Source organism: Urocampus carinirostris, chromosome 6 (genome assembly GCF_059441175.1).
Source record: "Urocampus carinirostris isolate Australia breed hairy pipefish chromosome 6, RoL_Ucar_1.0, whole genome shotgun sequence".
In the NCBI taxonomy this organism is placed as follows: Eukaryota; Metazoa; Chordata; class Actinopteri; order Syngnathiformes; family Syngnathidae; genus Urocampus; species Urocampus carinirostris.
Window position 1 is genome coordinate 18,459,257 of NC_142354.1, and position 21,723 is coordinate 18,480,979.

The following is a 21,723-nucleotide window of genomic DNA, read 5'->3' on the forward strand; positions in this document are numbered from 1 at the left end:
TTAAACAATGAAAGTTATAGATTTGGCGGCACAGTGGATGGGTGATTAGCGTGTAGCCTCAAGGTGGAGTGGTTGAGGGTTCAACTACCGCAACCTCCCCATGTGGAGTTTGCATGTTCTCCCCATGCCTGCATGGGTTTCCCCCAGGCACTCTGGTTTCCTTACGCATTCCCAAAAACATGCATGTCAGGTTGATTGGCCGGTCCAAATTGTCCCTAGGTGTGAATGAGTGAACGAATTGTCTGTTCCTGTGTGCCCTGCGACTGGCTGGCAACCAGTTCAGGGTGTCCCGTGCCCACTGCCCTAAGAAAGCTGGGATGGGCTCCGGCACCCCCGCGACCCTGCTGAGAATAAGCGTTGCAGATAATGGATAGATTGATGATTCAGATATATTTAGGCCAGCAGAGAAGGCCTTGCAGGCCCAGATGGACTGTCAAAGATCTTGTTTCCTCAAAAAAGTCAGACCGTGTGAATCCAGCAGATAAATAAAACAGCCTGATGTATTTATATATATAAATATATATATATTTCCTTCAGACACTGTGTTTCTATTCAACTGCCTCCAAGTACCTTGACAACCTTGCTTGGTATTTTGGCAGCAGTCTTTTGAGTGTTGCTGTCAGCTGAGAGAGGGTGTGTGTGCGTCCTTGTGTATCTGTGTGTGAGAGTATGTGAGAGAGAGAGAGGATGGAGGGGGGAAGAGAGAGCAGGGCTATTCAGGGCACTTGTCCTCCCTCGTCTCCCCCGGGTGCACAGAGCAGGAGGAGAGGGGAGGAGGCGTATTACACACTTGCACTCTGGAAGCCGACGGGAGCGCACCGAACCCAGCCTGCTCCCCCTCTTACCTCAAACCCCTCCAAACTCACCCCACTTTCTCTGTGATTGCAACGAAAAGCCACAACAAGAGGATTTCCCGCCGCGGGACCAGGATTTCCTCCACCGGAGATCTTTTCCCTAATCTTCAGCATGGCAGGTTTTGGTGGAGGTTTGAGGAGCAGCAGGTTGGGTCTCCTGTTGGGTCTCCTTGTGTTGCAGCACGTGGGGGCTTTCAACCTGGATACTACTCACGCGCTGCATAAGCTGGGGGACCGAGGGACTTTTTTCGGGTTCTCGCTCGCTCTGCATCAGCAGCTCACACCAGAACCTCGGAGCTGGTGAGTTTACGACTTGCGCCTGCACCTGTTTCAACCCTGCAGTGTTTTTTTCTCTTCTTTTACAACTTGGTCTCAGATGGAACTCACTAAAGTGATTTAGTAGTCAGGGTGAAGGTCTGTATAGAGTCATTACAAAGATTTCAGAAACCAAAATGCTCGTGCACCATGGGAGCATCATCCGGGTTTAGACGTGGAACCATTTTTGAGTGTCCTTTCCCTTTTTGGCCGGGTCATTGGCATATGAGAATGGAAAACCCAAAGACTGAGTTCAGATGGAGAACTAAAATCTTGAAATGGTGTTGGTATTCAATGTGGTTCTGGCCTGGGAGAGTGGAATGTCTTTCTGGGGGAAAAAAAGGATAAGTCAACAATACCAAAAGTGCTGTGTCAGCTTTTTTGGCATTTTTCACATCTAGGGTAACCTAACTAACTTCCTTTCAAAGATGGTGATCGGATCTCAACTCCTTTCCTTAAGTATGTTTATATATATATATATATATATATATATATATATATATATATATATATATATATATATATATATATATATATATATATATATATATATATATATATATATATATTATAAAATAAAATAATAATAAAAATTGTTTTTTTTAATCTACCAGGTTTATCAGGTTAACAGTCTGAAAGATCTTTGACAGTGGTGGGCCATCGGGGCTTGCAAGGCTTTCTCTGCTGGCCTTAAAAATATCTGAATCATGTGATGTTAATTATTTTTTGTCCATTCATATATATACTTAGATCATTATCTAAGTAAATGCTGTATGTATTTATATAAATAATATTATCACCACCCTCGTTTTGCTTGGAGAAACAGGTTTGGAAAATAAGAACAGTGGAGGGAAAGAAAATTTTAACATGGTAAAAAAGAAATACATTTAAGGTGGATGGTTTTATGTTATCTCATTTTTCTGTTAAATGCTCCTTAGCAGCTTTGTTACAATTACAATGACATGGTCAGAGGCACTGCGGCTAGGTGGTTAGCACATCTGCGGCACAGTTCTGAAATGGCTAACTAGCTGTCTCGCTTTCTATGGAGCTAGCCATCCAGCTAAATGCTGAGTTAATTTGGTATCATCATACACCCTCCATCTTTAATGTCAATGTTAATGTTTTGCATTTATATAGTGATTTTCAGGTCAATGAAGACCTCCCTAAGCTCTTCACACTTTCCCTTTTACACTAACCGATGGCAGCGTCAGCCATGCAAGACAGTCAACTATGTGCTCATCGAGGGCATTCGAGATTCAGTGTCTTGCCCAAGGACACTTCACCATATAACACGAAGGGGCCAGGAATCGAACCTGCGACCTCTTGATCCCGAGAGGAGCGCTTTACCTGAGCTACTGCCGCCCCATCCTTCCATCCTTCCATCCATCCATCCATTCATCCATCCACTGAGTATGGTAGCTAACTGGGTATCATCATCCATCCTTCCACCCTTCAATCCATCCACCCTTCCATCCATCCATCCATCCATCCATCCATCCATCAATACATCTTAAATATCCCTTGTCCACCCAGCCATCTGTCTTTTATATGCCTTGTCCATCCATCAATCCTTCTTAAATATCCTTTGTCCATCCAGCCATGTGTCTTCTATATCCCTTGTCCAATCATCCATCCATCCATCCATCCATCCATCCATCCATCCATCCATCCATCCATCCATCCATCCATCCATCCATCCATCCATTCATCTTAGATATCCCTTGTTCATCCAGCCATCTGTCTTCTATATCACTTGTCTATCCATCGATCCATCCATCCATCCATCCATCCATCCATCTGAGATAACCCTTGTCCATCCAGCCATCTGTCTTCTATATCCCTTGTCCATCCATCCATCCATCCATCCATCCATCCATCCATCCATCCATCCATCCATCCATCCATCCATCCATCCATCTATCCATCCATCCATCCATCCATCCATCCATCCAAAAATATTCTAAAATATTAATTTATCATATTATTACAATTTTGTTACTAAGTTATTACAAAGTTCATTCTAGAAAGTAGGGTTAAAAAGAACCTCTAAAAAATTGTTTTACTAGATAAATATACTGCGACTGGCTGGAAACCAGGTCAGGGTATCCCCGCCCATCGCCCGAAGATGGCAGGGATGGTCTCCAGAACCCCCACGAGCCTGGTGAGAATAAACGGGAAACTAAAAATGGATAGATTGATAATAACAATGACCCAGCACTGGTGGGCTCTTTTCAGAACAGGTCCTCATGCACCTCCGCTGTCCTTAAGAGGAACGCTGGTGGCCGCAGGCACCACATTGGAGACCCCTGTTCTGCGCTATTTCATTGCAGCACCAAGTGTGTTTTCTCAACTTGTCTTGCTTTGGTGCATTGTTGTGCCAAGCGATTGTCAGGGCCATAATTCAAGCGGGTGCGCCGCCATTCGGCTAATAGACAGAACGGGAAGTCAAGGGCGTATGGGAACATATGTGATGAATCAGCAGCCATCGGCGATTGTTTCATTAAACGCGTCTTTGAGTTTTATTGATCGTCATCGGGATTCCCGCAACCGAAAGTTGACGTGTAATTCGTCCTAACATCAGATTTTTTTTCAACTCGTTTCCGACTGCTTTTCACAGCCGACCTTCGGTTCTTTTCTCTTTCGCTACACTTTCAAAGCTAGCGCTGTGAAGAGATATGATTGTGAACGTCCATTAAGTGGTGTATTGATTTGAAGTATGCGTATTCTAAATGTGCTCTTCTCTCATCTGGTTTCAAGATAAGAAAAGCAAATTCATGATCTTACAAACTCATTTCAAAGTCACGGTACAACTTTGATGACTGTTCCTTTTCTAAATTTCTAATGAGACAATTTAGGCCCCTCCTATTTCTCTTTCGGCTAGCTGCAGCTAAGCAAAGCAATTGCCCTTAATTCATCAACATGATCAGAATTCTCAGTTGAATTCAGTTTATATCGTGATATCATCACTCCCAAATGACATTTTCACTAAAGGAATACAGGACTGTCTCAGAAAATGACAATATTTTTCTGTATTTTCTATAATACAATCAAAAACATGAATGTCATATATTCTAGATTCAGTACAAGTCAACTGAAATATTGAAGTCTTTCATTTCCGATATTTTAACATTGTTGACTACGGAAAAAACTAAAATACACCATTTCAAATTTCATGAAGAGGTATACTGGTAAATTGTAAGCCTTATTGAACATCTCATCTCATCTCATTAGCCGTACCGCTTATCCTTATTAGGGTCGCGGGGGGCCGATCCCAGCCATCTCCGGGCAGTGGGCAGGGGACACCCTGAACTGGTTGCCAACCAATCGCAGGGCACACAAGGACAGACAAGTCACTCGCTCAGTCACACCTAGGGACAATTTAGACCGGCCAATTCACCTGAGATGCATGTCTTTGGAATGTGGGAGGAAACCAGAGTGCCCGGAGGAAACCCACGCAAGCACGGGGAGAACATACAAACTCCGCACAGTAAGGCCGGTAGCTGGATTTGAACCCACGCAGGAGGTTCGCACGACCTCAGAACTGTGCCGCACACGCGCTAACCACTGCGCCGCCGTGCTGCCTCCTTATTGAACAATATTGAAATAATAAAAAGCTTGTATGTGTGAGATTTCTGTTTAATTGCATTACATAAAATGAAGTACTCAATACTATCAGGACTGGAACGGAGACAGGACCGACTTGCGTAGCGTTTCTCACAAGTTTTATTAGAAGAAAGGGAAAGGGTTGCGCCCACAATCCGGGGATTGCTGGACGCGGGAAGCAGGTCGCTCTGAAAGCGGAAGTGGGACTTCCGTGGCGAGCGATGGCGGTGTCAGAAACGGAAAAACGGGTCACAGTGGCCGGGATAGAAGAGCAAAAACATGGTCGGGATCGAAAACAAGTTGAAAGCCAGGAGAGGGGAGTAGACCTGGTCGAGATAAAAAACGGATCATTATTCAGGACTGGAGAACAGACGGGGTCGAGATCAAAACAGGTCCTAATTCGGGACGGGAGAGCAGACGTGGTCGAGATCAAAACAGATCATAGCCGGAGACAAACAGGAGCAAAAGAACGGGACAGGCGAAAAAGGGCTTGCCTTGCAAAAACAGAGATTCGCAAACGGACCGACAAAAGGGGACTGACAGGACAGAGTGTAAATACTGACAGGGAGCCAATCCGTCAACAAGCTGCAGCTGGCGCCACACGGGTGGGGCCAATTGGGCCCCATGGCAACAGTGACAAATACTAAAAACATTATAGTCTAATTTACCAACTAAGTCCTGTAGTAAAATTACCTGATATTGTATACATTTAACCATCTTACATTGATAAATTCTGTTATTATTGCTAATGGATAAATGCAAAACAATTCAAAACATAGCTAATAACCCTTTTTAGACAAAATTAAGACAGCAAAACATAAAGACTGACAAAACTACTGTAGATTTACAATAACTAGAAATAGAATAGAATAGAATAGAATAGAATAGAATAGAATAGAATAGAATATGCCTTTATTGTCATTGTTACAACATGGGATATATTGTAACAACGAAATTGGATGACTCCAGTTACACAAGTGTGCGTAAAATGATATTTAATTGTTCCAAAATTGCGCTGGAATAATATTGGGTTTTAAAATTTTGGTTTTCTTCATTGATAAATGAATTGCATTAATTATTAATGATTAATTGAAACTAAAACATTAATTGTATTTCAGATATAGTTACTTTCCCAATGTAGAGTGACAGTATATAGAGACAAGTAATAGTTTGCCAGGGATAAATAAATAAAACTGGAAATAACAACTTTGAGATGATTCTAACATACCAAAATGTTTTTCAGTGATGCACACCTCCACCTTTAAGGAGACATAACCAGCTAATTAACATTTTCGGAGTATTGACCATCCTAAAATGCAGATTCCTCATCTGTTTTTAAGAATTCAACCACATTCTTGTGCACCCTCCCATCTTGTTAAAACATCTGGGTACGTACAACCGTGGGCACTTTTCTTTATGGATTTGTTTTCTCAGGCATGCATGTGATAGCGATACAATTAACGATAAAATGACAATGAGAAAAACACAATTACAATGGAAAACATCGATATTGAACATGTAGACCCTAATTGACAAAAAAAACAACATTAATCTCCAGATCAATGTCTTGGAATGTATGAACATTACGACTTTGTGTCTGGTCACATCCTTGGTTGTGTTGCATGGGAGAAGCTTGATTGAAACCATAAAGAGAGTCATCAACACAGCCCAGAACATAATTAGCTACTCTCTACCCAGTTTGAAAGATACAGCCACAATAGAGCCAAGGACATTATAAAGGAGTCTTCTCCCCCCTGCTGCCACCTGTTTCTCCAGGCGCAAACACCACCCTCACAAGCCTTCGAGACGGTGAAAAATATATATCTTGATAGTTGCAAATGGTCTGCATTTATATAGCGCTTTTCAAGTCAATGAAGAGCTCCAAAAGCGCACACACACTCACACACCAATGGGGAGTCAGCCATGCAAGGCGCGTACCAACTTATTTGGGGCATTAGGGATTCAGTGTCTTGCCCAAGGAGACTTCGACATATAACACGGAGGAGCCAGGAATCGGACCTGCGACCTCTTGATCCCAAGACGAGCGCTCGATCTCCTGAGCTAATGCCGCTAAACATCTTATTAATCGACTTATTAGGGAATATATGTTGCTGCTCAATGTTATTGCACTACATTACAATGCACTACTATTAGAACTTAGGGCAGTATCCGATTACTACTTTGTAAATATTTCAGCCTATTTATTCCGACAATCTTTATCTTATTTTCCCTATTAGGTCTTTATTACATGTTTATGTTTAAAGTTCACTGTTTTGTTATCAATTACACTAAAAAATAGTAATTTTAATTCTTATTTTTATCAGCTCAGCATTTGTTTACCCAAACCCAAACTAGAAAAACGTAATTTTTAAGAAAAGCCAACATTTCTGCATCAATCCTATCATATAATCTTATTAATTCCTAAAGTTTGGTATGAAAGCGCATAAAATCACAAGAAATGTGCCTTTGAGTATTCCTCTATTTTCAACTGTCAACTGGCCCCCTTTAGCTAGGCTGTAGTCTTGCTGTCGCATACTCAGACCAAGATAACTTTGAAAAACAATCTTACCGGTAATATTTTATATATATATCGTACCGCAACATGGTTCCATCTTATTTTAAACAGTGTCTCGAGTCGAAGGTGTCGTATTGCCGTGCCGAGGGAGGTCCTGGCGTGAGTCAAGGAAGCGATGGCATGGACGGGGCGTAACATGGCCGCTCGTAACATCACTCCATTGCTATGTAAGGAAGGCTGGACTATATTTTTAGCTAAAATATTGTTGGTGAATGCTTGACTGTGTGTGTTTATTCCAAGAGTCTAAAATATAAGGCAAACAATGGAATGGATGCAATTACCATCGCGCAAACGTAACCGCACTAGTCAAAAAAGGTTTTATTTGGTTAATATCTTTGTGGGCAATGTTCCCTCTAATTTTCCACGGGTCTGAGCGTTCACACAAAGTCGGTGAGCAGCGCTTGAAACAACAGTGAGCCACCATAATCCTAAGTGTGGCAAGATAATTAATTATCAAACATGTCCAAAACTTGACATCAAGTTACATTTTGCTGAGTTTCCGCCAATGCAAAATGATTTTTCTCTTTTGAATGAATTGACTCATGTACTATTGCAAAGGTTGTACGGCCTACAAACGTCGTTTGTTCTTACAATTCTTTCACAAGATATCCATTTCTTTTTATTCCCTGATATATTTTGTTGCATAATATTAACATTTTTGGGGGCTTATTTAGTCGGTTGTAAGATACAGAACTGTACTTAATCACATTTTTTAGTGGAAGTACAATGTTGGCAACAAGATTCACTTGATATAACTGGAAATTATTTGAATGCAACACAAACCTTTTTTTCTTTTTTCCGTGTTTTTTTTTCTACTTTTTAAAAAATTCCTTTAAAAAAAATCTCATTGTGTTTATTTTTTCCGAGCTGTTACTTTTTCTTTTTGTTCTCTATTTACTTTTTTCCTACATTTCTTTCTTTTCTTTTTTCTGTCTTTTTTCTAAATTTTTCCTTCTTTTTTTTCTTCCTTTTGTTTCTTTTTTTCTCAGCTTTTCACTACTTTTTCATTTTGGTATTTTTTTTCTTTTTTGTTCGATTCCCCCCTTCCTTTAAGTCATTTTGTGCATAATTTTACATAATATTTGGTCATGTTGGGATTAAAGAAGCAAAAACAACCAGAAAAGCCGTTTAGGACTCGAAAGAGCCGGTTCCTTTTAGTGAGCCGAACCGAAGAAGCCGGTTCCCTGACAAACTCTACTAACTTTACTCAACTTAGTTCTACTTCGACTCGACTTAAAAATACCGCATTTAGGACACAGCGTCAGGGGAACCCGTGTATTTTTACCTTCATGCACTGTAACTTTGACTTGAGTCGCTTCTTAATTAGTAATTTTAACCCCTTCATTTTTGTGCGCTGGCTAGATTTTCTTGTGCGCTGAGAATGTGCGAGCAGTGCGCAATTGTGCGAGCAGTGCGCAACTGCGCACGAGCGCAGCTTAGAGGGAACACTGTTTGTGGGTTGAGCTAAGTGACAAAAAACGTTTGTTTTTGTGTTATACCACTTGTCATTGATTGAAATTACATCACAGTTTAAGCCGAACCATACCTGGTTGTCACCTAAACAGATATCAGGTATTATTGACTAAACTACCGTATTTTCACGACCATAGGGCAGTAACACGGCACACCACACGATTGGGCGCGGGTGCCCTCCGCTGTAGCCGCTGTTGTGAAATATCTGGGGGGCAACTCTGTTTAGCCTCCGGTAGCACAATATATCAAATTGCTAGATAGGCTACGTTGTTAGTATCCATGAGCACTTCCGCAAACAATGCACTGAGTGTGATGTCACGTGTCTTCTTCCGTGCAACCAGGATATAGTGGCATTCACACAAAAGATGGCACAAAAGTTACAGGAGATCGCATACAAGTCCCATTTAGTTGGAATTGTGAACAATCTTACAAAACATCGCAATCCGAGACTTTTATGCGCACCTTATGGTCGTGAAAATACGGTAAGCGGCAAAATGACTGAATTCCAAGATGCATAAAACAGTTGGATTTAACCGAAAAATGGAAACCATAGTCAATACTAACAAATGGTAAATGAATTGCATTTCTACGGTGCTCTAACAAGTCACTGAAGACCTCCCGAAGCGTTTTTCAATGTACTTCACACCCATTCACACACACACACACGCCGATAGCAGTCATCCATGCAAGGCGCCCACTTGCTTGTCGGGGGCATTATAGGCTACTGTCTTGCCCAAGGACACTTTGAAATTGAACTCGGAGGAGCCGGGACTCAAACCTTCAACCGCTTGGTTCCAAAACAAGCGCTTTACCTCCTGAGCTCCAGGCATTCCAGAACATTTTCAATTGACTCTCTTTTTCACTTTGGTTGGAATACAAAACTAAAACACTTATGCTGCATTCAAGAATGATAGAAAGTTTGACTTTTCTGATTCAATACCAGGAAATAAGCCCGGGAACACCACAGACTTCACTTAACGGCGGACTGATCGATACGATTATCGATATTATCGATACCGAGCGAGTATTTGGATTGGATCAATACTAATGTTTTGGGGTCCATACTGACATCTTATTCTAACTATCGATGTATAATTTTGGTAGGGGGTTGTAAGATTGTGAAAAAGTTTTATTAGGGTTGTTTTTATTCAGTTAACGGTACTTTTACATTTTATTGTTTAGTCTGTTTGAAATGAAGGTATAATTGTCATTTTGACTTTGTTATATTTCTACTTTTGTTACATCGTTACTTTTTTTGGTTTGGCTCTCCTGACTTTTCTACTGAAACAGTTGTAATGCAAATACTTATGTTCATATTTCGACGGTCAAAATTTGCATTGTACTCATTTTATAAAAAATATCATCATTTTAGTGTCTAAAGTCTTTGTGCTGTGTTTATCAAAATTGTAAACTAACTCAAGAGGGAGGGTTTTGATTATTTAATGATAATGATAGTATCTGTCATGTCCTGCACGGTTGTCATGGCGCCCAGCTGGCCCCGCCCCTTGACACCGGCTGAGACACATTGGACTGATTGCTCTTGGAGTACTTAAGCGTGCGTTTTGGAACTGCCCGCTGCCAGATCATTGCTTAGCCTTGTTGAAAACCTGTTCATGCCTGTTTGATCTGAGTAATGCCTAGATTGTAAATTTGCCTGCCTTTGAACCTGCTTTGTTTTGTTTTGATTTTGGTCCGTTTGTGTGTTGGACAACTTTATTTTCTCAATTAAAGTGACAGATTGTCTACGCAAATGAGTTCCGACTTCCTGCTCCCTGGCCCGTTTCGTGACAGTATCAGCATCGGTTTTGTATCGGACAATTACGAAAATTACCAGCCCACCCCTACTGATTACGAAAGGAAAAATGTAGTAAATATTTTTTTCTATTTTTAATAATTATTTTTCTGATTATTTGTTCTGCTTCGGTTCATTCATACAGAACAACATTATTTGGAAAATCCCAAGTTAACTATTTTTACATTTTATGTTTCCATGGAACGCTTTGTGGTCAGTATTATGGCAATCCCAAAAATCTGAATTCTTCTTCTTTAAACGCAGTGGAGGTAAATTTGAACAAAAGTAAGCTGATAAGACATGAGAAATCAGCTCTACACAGAACACCAATAACTAAGGGAGCCAATTGGTTTCCGATGAACATAATCAGGTGGACATAAAGCTTCGAATCCAGGGGTCACCAATATTACTGAAATCGAGAGCTAGTTTCGTTACCGATTGGCGTGAAGGGTACCAGTTTGAAATGAATGGTTTAAATAACACCTAATCATGTTACCACTATGTTTTACTATGTTATTAGCAGGTTACAGTTATTGGAGGCAGAATTAAAATAGGCACAGTCAACGACAAAAAACTTTATTTATTAGAAATCTAATTTCCTAAAAAATTGCAATGACTTATTATGAAATGAAATGAAATGATCTGCATTTATATAGCGCTTTTCAAGTCAAGACTCCCCAAAGCGCTTTACAGTGTGCTTCACATTTCCCAATAGCGGCCGTGCAGCCATGTAAGGTGCTAACCTGCTTATTGGGGGTATTAGGGGTTCAGTGTCTTACCCAAGGACACTTCGACATGTAACACGGAGGAGCCGGGAATCGAACCTGCGATCTCTTGATCCAAAGACGAGCGCGCTACCTCCTGAGCCACTGCCGCAGGTGAACTATTTTCAGAATTTGTCCGTGGGTTACTCAGATGCCTGTGGGCACCATGTTGTAAACCTCTGATCTTTAAAGACCAATGAGACATAAGAAAACGTAAATGTTTTTTGTTTTTATTATAGTTTTATTGTAGTTTTATGTTCTGTGTAGAATGAGCTTGGGTGTCCTGAAAGCTGCTTTGAAATTAAATACTTCTTCTTTTCTTCTTTATCCTCTTCTCCTTCTTCGTCTTCTTCTTCGTCGTCGTCGTCATAGTTGTCATCATCATTGTCGTCATCATTGTCGTCATCATTGTCGTCATCATTGTCTTCTTCTTCTTCTTCTTCTACTTTATCTTCTTCATCTTCATCCTCTATATTCTTCTTCTCCATCTTCTTTAGCATCTTCTTCATCTTGAACTTCTTCATCTTCTTCATGTTCTTTATCATCTTCATCTTCTTTTTCTTTTTTGTTTATCCTCTTCTTCTTTATCACATTATTCTTCATCTTCTTCTTCTTCATATTCATTTTCTTCATATTCTTCTTCATCTTCATATTTTTCTTCTTCTTTATCTTCTTCATCTTCTTTATCGTCTTCATCTTCTTCCTCATCTTCTTTTTCTTCATCTTTTTCAACTTTTTCATCTTCTTCTTCCTTTCTTTTTTTTATTCATCCTTCCATTCATCCATTATCTGTACCGCTTATCCTCAGTAGGGTCACGGGGGGTGCTGAAGCCCATCCCAGCCATCTCCGGGCAGTGGGCAGGGGACACTCTTCTTCTTATTTTTATTATGTTTTCTTTTTCTTTTTCTTCTTCTTCTTCTTCTTCTTCTCTTTCTATTATCATTATAAAGTAAACACATCAAAGAGTCCGATTTCCCAAATCCCAATCCTAGAATCAAAATCTCAACATTCATTAAATAGTTTCTATTCTAAAAGCTTAGTTTCACCAAACAAATATATGGAAACCGACTCCCTTGTATGAATAATACATTTCCATTAAGCAGTTTCGGATGACACTTTCTAAAAAGCTCCATGATGAGACATCTCGCCCCAAAGCGTTGTAATTAGATGCTGCAGTGACTCATCTGTTCTTTGGAAATAGCCGAGCTTTGTGTGTGTCTTGAGCCTGAGGTCGCGCTTGCACCCAACTTGCTGATTGTGATATCACAATATCTGCTTTAAAGTCCCAGAACACTTCATTCTTTCACGCTATCTAACACGAAACCCTACATTCTTTTTGGACATTTCACTGGGTCTTTTGCCACTCCAGATCTATAGAGGGCAGTGATGAGCATGGGAAAGGCAGATTTGTTTTCACCAATTTTGTATCCCCCCCTCGGTTGAATGTATACAAAGTTGACGTTTCCGTGCATAAGGAGGACCGATCCTTCCGTATGTGGAAATAAATGTATAAATAAATAGCTACAAAATATGCTATATAAATAAATGAACAGACAAATAAAACACGTAGTTTCTAAAAACGTCATGTATGTAATTCATTTATTTATGCATTTTGTCAGTTTTTGTCATTTATTTGTTTTTGGATTTACAAAATGTTATTCAAACGAGGGGATGGGTTCATTTCCCTGATGTTTTCACGTATTGGTTGATCAGTTATTAACAAATACTTTTTTATTGTTACAAAGTACATGACAAAATAAATGACAAAATACACAACAAAATAAATAAATATCAAAATTAATAAATGATAAACTATAAGACAAAATTCATGATAAAATAAATCCAGAAATAAATAAATGCCTAAAAACATAATAAAATCAAAAGTAAATAAATGACTAAGTATGTGGCAAAATACAGCAAAGTAAATGACAAAAAAAACCATGACAAAATATATACCGAAAAAATAAAGAACAGAACAGATAAATAAAAGAATGAATTGCATGTATGTCATATATTTAGGTATTAATATGTATGTATTTGTAGGTATTTATTAATCCTTTTTACATTTATTTTCAACATATAGCCGGATTGAATCCCCATGCGACAATAGACATTCCTTTCTGATATCTCACTGGGTGCTTTCCTACTCCAGACCTATAGACAGCAGTAGTGAGCATTGTTTTCAATTTCTTATTCCCACATTTTCGAACAGTCAAATGCAAACAAAGTTTCCGTGTGGAGCAAATCAACATCACAAAGACGTTTTCTAAAATTCAAAGCAGCTTTGTTGTGGTCAAGATGGCCACCGGCAGAAGCCCACGCCCATGCAGTGGTGGTGATGAACTACTGTACTGTCTTTGTGCCGCAAGACATACAATCAATCGGCTTCTGTTGCGCGGCCTTGGCGGAGGTCCGCTGGCATCCCAGCGCAACACGACAATCTGAAAATCTGCGGCTAGGATCTGACAGACGAACGGGGGCATTGGAGTGCGAGTTATGCGTCTATCTGCTATTTATACTGACATGACAAGTGCTTCCACTAATAGTAGAGCGCATGGCAAAAACAGGAAACTCCCTGTGTTCAAGCTCACAGCTGTCCATCACGACAGCAAATTCGAACAAATATCATACATTCCCTGTAGCAAAAATTGAGACGTTTGTAAAAATTGCATTTGAATGCTGAAAACATACGTCATGTCAGACGGACCCAAACACAGAACACAAAGAGTCGAAAAACGTTGATGCAATCAAACCCCAACAGGAGGCATTTATTTGATTAAAAATATGAGACTGCTAACTGACAAAAGGAATGAGATCGGTACTGCGGAGGAGGCAAGTCCTGGGAGAGTAACTCGAGGATCTTATCTTGGTGCGGAGACTTTCTTAAGGAGAATACTTTTAGTAGAATAACCTTGAAGAGAATAACCCTGAGGAGAATAACCTTGAGGAGTATAGCATTGAAGAGAATATACTTGAGGAGAATGTCCTGAGATTAAGCGCTTGGGGAGAATATCTCGAGGAGGATGCATTGACAACTCAACAACATGAAGTGAAAGACCAGAGTATTTATAGCAGATGCTGGCTAATGATGATGACGTCCCTTGGACCAGAGGGCACATGGACCTCTCCTTTCACAAATCACCACAAAAGAGAATGGTGTGAAATCTGGAGACCTGAGTGTGATCACTCTGTCCAGACTGCCCAATCTTTTTGTCTGGCAGTGTTGTGTTCAGAAACTGTCTAAACCCAGGTCTCCAGTGCAATGGCGCCCGATCCTGTTGGAAAATAAAGTCACCAGACTCGTACTCACTTAGTTTATTCATTAACCATTTCCCCAGCCTGTCGAGGTACGTCTCACCATTGACTGTTGCTCTTTCTAGGAAGAATGGTTGTTAAGACAGCTTTCTTCGATATAGCACAAAATAAGTCACCTTTAGGGAATTTTGCTGATGCTCAAGAAGTTTATGTGGGTTCTCCTTACAACATATGGGAGTGTTATGCTAATTAACTTTGCCGTTTACGTGGAACCATGCCTCACTGCTAAAAAGAATCGAGGCATTATATCCATCATCTTCATCTTCTATTGCATTGCAATGCAATTGTCACGTCGAGCTGGTTCATCAGTTTCCTTCAAGTGTTGGACAAACTTTACCTTGTAAGGTGTCATGTGCAGTCAGTTTCCTAAGACACGCCAAACAGTTGTCATAGGACCCCAGAGCTCCCTACTGGCTCTTCTGATCAATTCACAGGGGCTACACTGGAAAGCAGTTCCAACTTGTTTAACCACACCTTCTGAAGTTGAGGGACATCCCGTTCCTTTAGCTGGACATAAGCACCCATCCGATATGAATTGACCATGCCATTTCACCATGGACTTCCTCTCTAGTGGCTGTTGGAATTATTACTTTATCAATACACACTTACATTAGTAATCTGACTCCAATTTCTGACCTTCCCCAAACACCACTCATCCAACAATACGCGTGCTCGTTCTGCAATAGAAGGGTATCAGGAAACCGGAATTTCACACACGAGTGGATTTATTCCTAACACACAAATCTAATACAAGCAACAGGGTCTCGGGTCCCTCTCAATACAATCTTGTGAGTCTCTGTTCCCACCAGCAGGCGCACCCCCCATTCGAGTAGCCCAGCATTAATTTATACTATACAATATGCAAATAGCACAGCAACAAAACATTCTAGCATAATTCTATTGGCTATGTGTATACTGAATTCATCCTTAGCTCGCTCTGATGGGTCTTTCCTCCACAGCAGGATAACGTGTTGGCCCCTCCTGGTTGTGGTTGCGGGCCTCTGAGTCATCAACCTGTTCGGGTAGTCACCGTTTTGTTCTAGAACGGTTTGTTCTAGTTCTTGCACCACACATCCTGTTTCATCCGTCACGCGCTCATGCAGATAAGCAGCATCCTCTAACAAAACACTCTATGCTTATATTTTGATTCCCCTTAATGCTTGTATTTTGATTTTCCTTTATGGCTCCTTCCTGAATTTTCTACGAAATGCACGATTCCTTACTTGCAAATTTAACCAAGCAGAACCCTTTTTCTGGTTGAGCAAACGCCTCTGATGGGTCTGAAAAGAATACAAAATATCAGTAGTCTTACTAAAAAAAACAGATTATGTTTAAAATGCCACAACTTGCCCTGCAACTGGCTGGCAACTGGTTCAGGGTGTCCCCTGCACACTGCCTGAATATAGCTGGGATGGGCTCCAGCACACCCGCTACCCGACTGAGGATAAACTATGCCGATAATAAATGGATGGATGGATGGATGTCACAACTTTAATCTTGCTACCATTCATAGTTAAGGAGATATGGGGACTTCAAATATGCCCAAGACGGTTGAAATACACTGCGGTCCATCCATCCATCTTGTCTATTATGCTTGTTGTTTTGAGGATAGTGGGCAAGATGACCCAGGCGAGACCTGGACCCGTACCGGTCAACGTGGGCGGGCTCTTGTGGACAATCTACTATTCATCCATACGTTCCCACTTCCTTGTACTCGAGGAGAACATGCAAAATTTTCACAGGCAGACTCGAATCTCAGAAATGTGTGACATACATGCTAACCGCCAACCTACTAAACTGCTTTTTGTTGGAAGTAATTCACAAAAGTCTTCTTCCTGAGACATTCCGAATGCAGCACTTCTTTTTGTCTATGCAATCAAGCTATTACAGTTCTACCGGAGCACTTACGTTTTAATGTCAATGCTGATCTACATAACCGTGGCATCATGATCTATAGAGCTCACCCTTCTCCATAGATGTGTTTGGCTCACTGCCACAGCTCGGGATTATACGTATGCTGGATCCGATCCAATGAAAGTGTCGCGTCCTTTTTCCTGCCTGCTTGTTTAGATGGAAATGAAAGCACGGGCGATGCCGCGTCTTTCCGCAGATCACAAATCATCAGCTCTATTTTGTCTGTGAGGCCTTCAAAGACGTCTATTGTTGTGTTGCTTTGTCGGCATTCGCTGGGGTCTTCAGGTCAGTTTAATTTTCTCCTTCAAGGAAGCCATTTCCACCCACAGTCATCTTAGCACACGAAAATGGTAGGTAATTTGGTTGGATTTAGCATGGATCAAATACAGACAATATAGAGCACCTGTGTCAAACTCATGGCCCGTGGGCCAAATGCAGCCCGCACATAATTTCATGTGGCCAAGAACTATTAAACTGTTAAAATGTTAGAGTTTCTAGAATAAATCGGTCAACAGAATCCTTTGAACCAAAAACAAATTTCCCACAATGCCTGTCGAGTACAAAAAACGCGCCATTAAACGGCAGTGTTTCCATATGATTGCCAAAGAGTGCAATTGAGAACTAAATCATCCCGAAAATGTCCAAAGAGATAAAAGTCAATGCAGATGGAAGACACTTTTAAGGAGAAAAAAGCTATTACTTGTTTGTGCTTCAAGGAGAAAAACTGTTGTGTCTTTTGTTTTACAAGGTGGTGACGTTTTACAAAGTGTACTGTCTATGCCAGGTTTTTGACGCTAAACGCCAAGCTAAGTACGGTAAAGCAAGAAATTGCAAGAATTGAAAGGCAGAATACAATTGCAGCAAAACATGTCCACGAAATCCACAGGTAGAAACAATGTGGCATTAAAAGCGAACTTTATGATGGATAAAGAAATCGTCAACGGGCGGCACGACATCTGGGTGGTGAGCGCGCACCCCCCGGGTGGGAGGTTCAGGGTTCAAGTCCAGCTACCGCAGCTTCCCTGCGTGGAGTTTGCATGTTTTCCCCGTGCCTGTTTGGATTTCCCCTGGGCACTCTGGTTTCCTCCAGGCACTCCGGTTTCCTCCCACAGGTGTGAATGAGTGAGTTGTCTGTCTTTGTGTGCCCTGCGACTGGCTGGCAACCAGTTGAGGGTGTCCAGCACTACCCCGACCCTACTGAGGATAAGCGGTGTAGAAAATGGATGGATAATGGAAATCGCCAAAGCTTCTAAGGCTCTTTCGGAAGATCATTTATGTATGATTTAAGGCAATTCATTCAAGAAAATCTCGAAGTCACTATTATATTTATAAACTGAGTCAATCTTTATGTTTTATATATATATATATATATATATATATATATATATATATATATATATATATATATATATATATATAGTTTATAACAGATTGTGCATGTGTAGCTAAATATTTTTTTCAATGAAACTGATCTAAACTGTAATGTTTGTGACTTGAATAAGAAATTCCTCTTTGAGTTATTTTACCATGAAGAGTAATTAACTTATTTTACATACCAATCACATTTTAGTCACATTTCCAAGTTAAATCAGGCCATTTAAAGACAGCAATTACGCTAATGTGGCCCCTCTGAGAAAACAAATTTGACACCCTTGATATAAAGCAGTGGTTCCCAAAGTGGGCGGTAGCGCCCCCCAGGGGGGCGGTGAGGAAAAAGGAGGCTCTAGGGGATCGGTAGGGGAGCGGCAGTCCGAAGTCGAAGTCAGAAGTTTGAACATTTGTTTGACCATTTGTACACAACACGTGAGGGCTGCACGATTAACCGAAATAGAATCGACATCACAATGTGACGCAGTGCAGTTGTGAGACAGCTAAGCACTGCGTTTTTTTAAAGGTTTAGTAGTGAGTGATGGAGTTTTGGCCAACCACAATTATTTCTGTTTGAGTTTTAAAAGCGCCGACCAATCAGAGCCAAGTTTTAAAAATAGCACAAGCCAATAAACGCGATTCAGTTTGCAAGCGCCACACTATGCCACACCCACCCATGTGCGCTCATTGAGTGTCATGGCGGACTTCGTAAACATAGTCCCAGAGTCAACAAACGAGAAGGAAACAAAGCTTGCAACGAAAAATGGCGGTACATCATTTGTTTGGACGTATTTTGGTTTTGACGAAGCGGAGGTGGAACGGAAGAAAAACACCCGTTGCAGAATTTGCTTTCGCCTAAACGCTAAGTCCAGGGGAAACACAAGTAATTTGTACCAGCACCTTAAAAATTCACATATTAAAATACACGGCATGTCAAAAAGGATTCCAAGTAAAAGACGAGAAGGTGCATCTACAAGTGGACTGGGAGGTAAACAAACCTCCTTCAAAGCAGCATTCGCGATTCTCACGCCGTACGAAAAAGGTTCGCAAAGGCCAACCAATGCTGTGACTCTGGCTAGGAATTCACCGGGGAACTAAGGGGGCGGCAGCCTGCAAAAGTTTGGGACCCATTGACATAAAGCCTATTTTTAGATAAGTGTTGTACGATGTAAGTGATTGTTTTCCAAATTTGTTTTACGGTATAAAAATCATGCATTCTCACTATTTTTAGTAATTTGCTCACTAAGAGGTTTAAAGAGGTAAAAAAAAACTTCATTCATTAAACAAAACAATATTGAATGGAATGATAAGCATAAATACGAAAAATATCATATGAACGTGATTTTTTTTAAATACTCGTAGGTTGAGAATATTTGTATCAGGGTGTCCCCTGCCCACTGCCCGATGACTGCTGGGATGGGCTCCAGCACCCCTGCGACCCTACTTAGGATAAGCGGTGCAGCAGATGAGATGAGATGATGAGATGAGATATGAAAATCATCTTAAGCAGGGGTCTCCAACTCACTTTACCTGTGAACCGCCTGAGCGGGTGTCTCTGTGAGGTTTTTTCACAAAAAAGTTCATATAAAAACATTTCACTGTTTTCAAATATTATTTTCTGAAATAGTAGTAACAATATAAAGACATCATTTTCCCAATTTCAAGTATAACTTTTCTTAATTTACCTGAGAACCTATTTAAATACATTGTGCGTCTTTACGTTTTCCAGAATATTGCCAATAACTCTTCTTTTGAGTATTTCTTTATCTTCCTCATCAACGTTCTTTGGAACGAATCAAATATAATATGGCAACGAGAGAATATTTAAAAAGAGAAAAAATACTCTGGCATTACGAGCCGGCAATGTACTCCAGACTGGGCAGGGAGCAGCCAATTATCTTTTTCCTGTCCTCCCAGCATACTATATTGTGACAATGCATGCGAGAAGTCAAGTCAAGCCATGTTTATTTGTGATGCCCTTAATCACAGAGTCTCAAAGCGCTCCACAGACCACAGATTATTGCAAACCACAGACTATTATGACACCATCCCCTGATCTAAAACCTACATGAGGGCAAAGAAAAACTCAAAAACGTCAACATGAGGAAAATGAAGACACCTTGAGAAGGTACTGCACATGAGATAATCCCCCTTCCAGGCTGACCAGGCTGCAATGGATATTGCAATAACAAATAATACACATATATTCTCAACGTGAAATATAGGTCATTAATAAGCTATAGAATAGAAGTGTGTTTTAAGACTAGATTTAAACAGTCCCACTGAGGCTGTAGATCGAATCTCAGGGGGAAGAGCATTACACAGCACTGGGGCCCGAATGTAGAATGCTCTTGAACCTGCTGATCTCTTCTTGGCTCTTGGGATCACTAGTAGACTAGCATTTTCAGAGCAAAGGCTCCAGACCGGAACATAGGTGGAAATTAAATCTGAAAGATATGAGGGAGCAAGTCAGAACAGAACCTTAAAATCACATCTTAAGCTAACAGGGAGCCAATGCAGGTTAGCTAAAATCGGGTTAACGTCATCAAACTTTCTTGTCTTGAAAAAAGCCTCGCTGCAGCATCTTGTACCAGCTGCAGGCTCTTAATTTTGGACTTCGGGAGACCGGAGAGTAGTTCATTACAGTAATCGAGACGGGAGGTAACAAACGCATGAATTAAAATCTCCGCATCCAACTGAGATAGCATAGGGCGAATTTTAGCAATGTTGTGAATATGGAAAAAAACTGTTCTAGTGATATTCTCAACGTGTGTTTGAAAGGACAGATTGGGGTCAAATATGACACCGAAAGGTTCGTTTGAATCCGTTTTGGTTTTGATGGACAGTTTGTCGTTTATTTTTTTATAAATTTGAGTATATTCCACTATCTCTGGCTCAGACTGCACAATCCTTTAATGTAACAAATCTGAAAAGCGGAAATTTGTTCTTGATTTGGGCCTGTTGAGAACCACCGTTTTTAAATAGTGCCTAGAATCGCAATATAGATTGCATTTCACATATTTGTTTGACAAAGGATGTGTTGAGATACAACTTTAGGGAATTAAACTCCAAATTAACTTCTAAAATAAAACTAATGAGGCAATTATCCATTTTTTATTGTATCACAGTCATAACAAACCTCTCAGGGAAACCATAACGACCGAGTGGTCTGTGACAAGAATGAGTTTGACACCCCTTTTAAATGTGTGTCACTTTGTCCCTGCACCATTCCTTCACACACAGAATAGACTTGTTGATTAGCATGACAAAAGCATGATAAAATCTCCCCGCTGACCCTCACCCGTTTTCCTCTGGTTAAGAACAGCTCCCCTCCTTTATCCTCCATTCCCAAACTCGATTCCTGATCTTCCTACAGTAGCTCTTGTCAATAAATCTCCTTGGACCCATTCGAATGAAAGCCTCAGTAGTGCTTCCGAGTCGTTTTTTCCCATTACTTTTGGAGTAATCAGACTCTCCACAAATACTCTTTGCCGGCTGTCTATTTAGCACTCTGCCGGCTCGCCGTGACCCATACAAAAGCTCGACGGGACGCATCGCTTCCAGACTCCGAAAGCTTTCAGGAATATTAACCCAGCCGGAGCGGGAAAACGTGCGCCGTCAGCAAAAGCTCAGTTCCAGTATTGTTGATGTAACCCCTGTTAAAAAGCGAGTCAGTAATAAATACATAAAAGTATAAAGTATTAAAAAGTATTAAAATTTAATCTGAAACATTTTGTTGTAGATATTTT

At 40.6% G+C, this 21,723-nt stretch overlaps 1 protein-coding gene across 4 annotated transcripts in view; it reads left to right on the plus strand.

Moving 5' to 3' along the window:
• The first annotated feature begins 805 nt into the window (after positions 1–805).
• Positions 806–21,723, plus strand: part of itga7 (integrin, alpha 7) — a 61,201-nt gene continuing 40,283 nt past the window's right edge. For 3 of the 4 annotated variants that reach the window (XM_088337144.1, XM_088337142.1, XM_088337143.1), the window contains exon 1: positions 806–1,154. In XM_088337144.1, coding sequence (XP_088193270.1) covers positions 967–1,154 — 188 coding nt within the window. In that variant the 5' untranslated portion in view covers positions 806–966. The remainder of the gene's footprint in view (positions 1,155–21,723) is intronic. The other variant, XR_015850627.1, reaches the window with a different exon arrangement.